Source organism: Octopus sinensis, linkage group LG5 (assembly GCF_006345805.1).
Source record: "Octopus sinensis linkage group LG5, ASM634580v1, whole genome shotgun sequence".
Taxonomy (NCBI): Eukaryota; Metazoa; Mollusca; class Cephalopoda; order Octopoda; family Octopodidae; genus Octopus; species Octopus sinensis.
Genome location: NC_043001.1, coordinates 18,471,640 through 18,477,639, shown reverse-complemented (window position 1 = coordinate 18,477,639; position 6,000 = coordinate 18,471,640). Strand labels below are relative to the sequence as shown.

The window sequence follows — 6,000 nt, the reverse complement described above, 5'->3', positions numbered from 1 at the left end:
ATAAATTCAGACTCAATATTTACCAACTCTCATCAATATTTGTGAAATAAAACATTACTCTTGGAGTAGAATCTGCCAACCCTGATGTAAACAATTTTAGATTTATGAAGATGAAAACAACACTGGTCTCTCCAAAACTAAAATACAATATTAAATATAATCATAAAATACTATTAGCCATTTAAAAACACACAAAGACTTGACTTCACTTAAACATTTACCATTTGTGGTCAAAATTTTTGTTGCAACATCTGTGATCTGGTCGTTGATACTGTTCCACTGCGCAGAGATGCAATGAAACTGTGGCAGTGATTTCATCACAACTGATGTGATGAAAATTTTGACATTAAACGATGAATGTTTAAATGAAACTAACAGTTTTTGTATGGTTTTCGATAGCTAAATATGTGCCTTCCATGCTGTAATTGTTTTAGTCTCGACACATGGCTTCAGATTAAATCACCTGCCTTGCAAGTACACCACTGAAATGAAATACTATGTTGATGGTTTACAGTTGGTGTCAAAGATAAACTGATTGGTACTAAGAGCCATATTGGCTAGAAGTACCGATATTTCTACAGCAGTTTGCCATGGAATAAAGCAGTCCATTAGAAGAGGTTTCTTAGGAGGTTCAGAACTGGATATTGTATCAAGAGGTTTATAAGAGCCATAAAGCTCTTTCTTAGAAAATCTGTCAAATGAAGGAGAATGTTCTAAAGGTTGAAGTTTCAAATCTGACAAACTACAACAAAGCACACCACATGAACAAGTTTTTTCTGCGTTAACTTCATGGTCATCCTGTATCCAAAGATGACCAGCTGAAGGATGGGTGAAACATTTCTTGCCCTGCTGAGAAGATGGGGAAACAGCTTGTTCCAAACTTGTGCATAGATAATCACACAGCTGCAATAACTGGGACTCGGAACAATCCAGTTTACTGGAGAAGCTTTCTAAATTTTCAGAAACCTGAAATAGGCAAAAAAATAATAATAATAATAATAATAATAATAATAACAATAATAATAACAATAATAATAATAATAAAAACAATAATAATAATAATAATAATAATAAAAATAATAATAATAAAAATAATAATAATAATATAATAATAATAATAATAGTAATAATAATAATAATAATAATAATAATAATAGTAATAATAATAATAATAATAATAGTAATAATAATAATAATAATAATAATAATAATAATAGTAATAATAATAAGACTGAAACCATATGGTTGGGAAGCAAGCTTCTTACCACAATCACACCAGTGCAAATATGCATAAAAAACAACTAACAAATAAATATTAAGAATATCTTTTAATTCCATTTTACCAATGACACTGGTCTCTCCAAAACTAGAATACATTATTAAAAATAATCATAAAATACTATTAGCCATTTAAAAACATACAATATAGGTGCAGGTATGACTGTGTGGTAAGAATTTTGCTTCCCAACTATACGGTTCTGGGTTCAGTCCCATTGTGTGGCACCTTGGGTAAGTATCTTCTATTGTAGCCTTGGGCCGACCAAAGCCTTGTGAGTAGATTTGGTAGACGGAAATATTCAACAGGTCTTTGCAAGCAATATTAGACTCAAATATTCTGTATTATGTTGGAAAAAGTCAGGTCCAGCCTCTCACACCTACCCTTCAATGTCATTCTAAAAATAAACAACCACATCACCGAAATCTTGAATCTATGAGATAACAGACAATTAATTCAAGACAATGTAAATAAATAAGCATCACATTTGACACAGAAATCTGAATGCTGGAGAATAGATAGAATAGCACAGCGGCTAACCAGCTTCTGTGCCAGTGGCACTTAAAAGGCACCATTTGAGGGTGATCGTTACCAGTGTCACCTTAAAGAGCACAATTCAGGCGTGATCGTTGCCAGAGCGGCTATCTGGCCTCCGTGCCGATGGCACATAAAAGACACCATTCAAGCGTGATCATTACCAGCGTCACCTTACAGGCACCTGTGCCGGTGGCATGTGTAAAAGATTACAGCAAGGTCGTTGCCACTACCGCCTGATTGGCCCCGTGCTGGTGGCATGTAAAAGCACCCACTACACTCTCAGAGTGGTTGGTGTTAGGAAGGGCATCCAGCTGTAGAAACTCTGCCAGATCAAGATTGAAGCCTGGTGCAGCCATCTGGTTCACCAGCCCTCATGGAAAGCAGACGTTAAACAATGATGATGATGAGAAACAATATGTGACACTAGCATCAACCACAACTATGATATATATATGTGTGTGTGTGACCTCACAGAGGCAATGTGGCTGATGCTGGTGCCGTGTAACTAGCACCCATGCCTATGGCAGGTGAGAAGCACCTTTCAAGCATAGGGCCACGCAGAGGCAATGACATATGACCTAGACCTTTCATCATCATCATCACCTTCCTTCGACCAGCCTATGGTTGGTCAGAACTCCATTGAAACTCTCTAATATCCAGCCATGAGTTCTGTGATATAGTACCTGGAAATGTCAGTTTCCTGGAGAAAACACTTCCAGAGGGATGCCATAAGAATAGGGATGAGATAACCTTTTTCTCTGCTCGATGACAGTGGTCAGTAAATTGTAGCCGTTTCTGCTCTTGAGGGATATTGCTATCAGATTTCCATAAATGTTACTAAGTGTTGGGAGTGATCTCCAACTGATGTTCTGTATCTTTCTGAGCAGGTTGGTATATGTTCCATTTAGTTGCTTTTCTAAGGGAGCCAATAAGGTCAAGGTCCCTGATCCATAGAGAAGGACTGGCTCAATCAGTGTTCTAAATATTTTAACTTTTAACGCGGGCGGAGGGTTTGAGTACCAGATCTTACCAAGTCTGTTACATGTATTTTGTCTGGTTTGCTAACAATTCTACCAGCTCACCACAAGACCTGACGTGTTTCTTAGAAGGTTGATTTACAATTATCACATGCCAAGACATGGGTGAACACACACACACAACACATGTACAATAGGCTTCTTTCAGTTTCCATCCCAAGCAAGAGCTTCTTTCAATTTCTACCAACCAAAAAGAAATTATCACTGAGACCTTCCTTTAGCAATTTGCCATGCTTCAGTAGAAGACTCATGAAGCCAAGTAAAATTATAGTCATGGCAGATTCTGGTGTCACGCAAATGGCACACATGCTGGTGGCACACAAAAGCATTCATTACACTCTTGGAATGGTTGGCATTAGGAAGTGCATCCAGCCGTAGAAACCATGCCAAATCAGACTGGAGTCTGGTGCAGCCCCTCAGCTTACCAACCCTGGTAAAAGAGTCCAAGCCATACCGGATGTTAAATGATGATGATCATGATGATACATGCACACACACACATACACCAAACAGGCTTCTTTCAATTTCCACCAACCAAATCCACTCACTCATAAGGCTTTGGTCAGCTAGATGCTATAACAGGAGACATTTGCCCAACATGTCATGCAGTGGGACTGACCCTGAATCCTTGTAGATGGGAAGCAAGGAAGTGTATGATAAATATTTCAAGAGAAGATGAGTTGGAGACTAAATACTGAAGAGATGAGTAAAGGATAGAACAAATAAGAAAATATTCCAAGTAACCAATAGAGAAAATAGTATGAAATTTCCCCAAGACACCTGAAGAAGGCTGGAGGGTATATCAGCTAAAACATTGTGTTAAGAACAAAGATGAGGACAAATATCTGTTGAATGTAAATAATGTAAATAATGCAGAGAAAATAGTTTTACCTCAACTCTAAGCTTGTTAGCCAAAGTGAACTGCCAGCAGCCCCCACCGTGCAGTACAGCCGGTGTCCTGAGAAGGTGCTGGAATGCTAACATCACATTGTTGCAATTCACCTGTTAAAATTGAACAAAATACATAAAATAAAAAAACCAATGGAATTAAACATGAACTACATAAATACCTCTCTCGACTTAAAATCCATTCAAAGACATTCCACAGGCTTACAAATACCAACTTATCCTACTTTAGAAGGATTATCACTGAGTGTCACTTCTGTTTCATGATTGATGGAATTTAGAGAAATGAATACATTCATCCTTGTTGCTTTAACCCTTTCATTACTGTATTTATTTTAAGATGCTCTGTATTTCTTTCAATTACTTTAAAGATAACAAAGAATTTAGTAAAATAACTTAACATAAATTGTGACTAAGGTTTGGTGGAAGATTTTAATTCAAAACTTATGAAAACAAGACATTTGTACTCAGAGCCAGAGCCGGTTTCAGCTGGGTTGGTAACGAAAGGGTTAAGAGTTGTTTCTCTATTATATATTTTAACCCTTTTGCGACCATATTTCTGTTGAGATGCTCTGTGTTTCTTTCAATTAATTTTAAATATAACAAAGAATTTAGTAAAATAACTTAGTAATCATTAAGCTAGTGTTAGGAACATAAATTGTGACTAAGGTTTGGTGGAAGATTTTTAATTCAAAACTTATGAAAACAAGACATTTGTACTACAGAGCCAGAGTCAGTTTCAGCCGGCTTGGTAACATTAATGTCTACTTTTACATGGCAGAATGAATAGGACAGAATTTGTTGAGGCAGGTTTCCTACAGCCAACCTCCACCTGTTTCTATCACCAACCTCCACCTGTTTCCAGGTAAGGTAATATTTCCCCAAAACCTGACATATGTTTCTTAGAAGGCTGATTTACAATCATCACATGTCAAGACATGGGTAAACACACACACACACAACACACGTACAATAGGCTTCTTTCAGTTTCCATCTACCAAATTGACAGAGGATGGTTTTGGTCGGCCCTGGGATGTATTAGAAGACACTTGCCCAAGATGCCATGCAGTGGGACTGAACCCAACCATATGACTGGGAAACACCTGTCTTAACCACACAGCTAGACCCACACCTATAAAATATTTGGCACCATTCAAGCGTGATCATTAACAACATCGCCATACTGGCACCCATGCTGGGGGCATGTGCAAAAAGATTTGAGCAAGGTCGTTGCCAGTACCACCTGACTGGCCCCCGTGCTGGTAGGACGTAAAAAGCACCCACCACACTCTCAGAGTGGTTGGCGTTAGGAAGGGCATCCAGCTGTAGAAACTCTGCCAAATCAAGATTGGAGCCTGATTCAGCCATCTGGTTCGCCAGCCCTCGGTCAAAATCGTCCAACCCATGCTAGCATGGAAAGCCGACGTTAAACGATGATGATGATGATCTCATAAATATACTAGTATCTTAAAAATGTGGCTCTATAAAAACTGAAGTATTTTGCTACCATGCAATATTTTCCCTTCTAATCTTTTGTTAGTAATATTTCAGAAAAGAAAATAGAATTCTAATAAATTTTATTTTAAAAATTAATGAATTATAAACAACACTTCTCTAAATATTTTTCTTATCTAAATATTCACATTCCACTACTGTTCTTTTAACATTTGGCATTCTAAAAGCTTTATACCATCATCATTTAATGTTGCTATTATGCTTAACTGTCATCTGTCAAAATTTGGCCAAATGCATTTTTTTCAATATTTATTTTTGCTTGGAATAGATGGTTCTTTGGGTAAAACTGTCACATCTCCAGCTACTTCAGATGCCAAGATATCAAAAATTGTCAAAGTGTAGTACAATGGTTTTGCTATGGAATGGTGAAACTATTTTTTCACTTTCTGAAAAAGCAATGTTTTGGACTTATGACACTTTTGTAAAATACCAACAATATATATATATTATATATATATATATATATATAATATATATATATATAGTAAAGTTTATTTACCAACAGAATGTGGTGGTCCTATAAAGGGTGATGTTACTTTTGTTTAAGCCCCAAAACATCTTTTCCATCTGGTTATCAAACAGTCTGTGACCACATAGTGTTTGCAAGGGAGGTCACTCATCACTCCCATCTCCAGCCTTACATAATACTTACAGACCATGGTTTCGCCGTTCAAGAATTTGGACCTGGAGATCTCCATTTCCAGCAACTTCGAGGACCACCTCCCAGTG

General features: G+C 37.1%; 1 protein-coding gene across 2 annotated transcripts in view; it reads right to left on the bottom strand.

The window, feature by feature from the left end:
- Positions 1 to 346: 346 nt before the first annotated feature.
- Positions 347 to 6,000, bottom strand: part of LOC115212342 (McKusick-Kaufman/Bardet-Biedl syndromes putative chaperonin) — a 19,229-nt gene continuing 13,575 nt past the window's right edge. For both annotated transcript variants that reach the window (XM_029781208.2, XM_036503190.1), the window contains exons 6-7: positions 3,742 to 3,852; positions 347 to 966 (exon numbers count right to left, since the gene is read on the bottom strand). In XM_029781208.2, the coding sequence (XP_029637068.1) occupies positions 496 to 966; positions 3,742 to 3,852 (582 nt within the window). In that variant the 3' untranslated portion in view covers positions 347 to 495. The remainder of the gene's footprint in view (positions 967 to 3,741; positions 3,853 to 6,000) is intronic.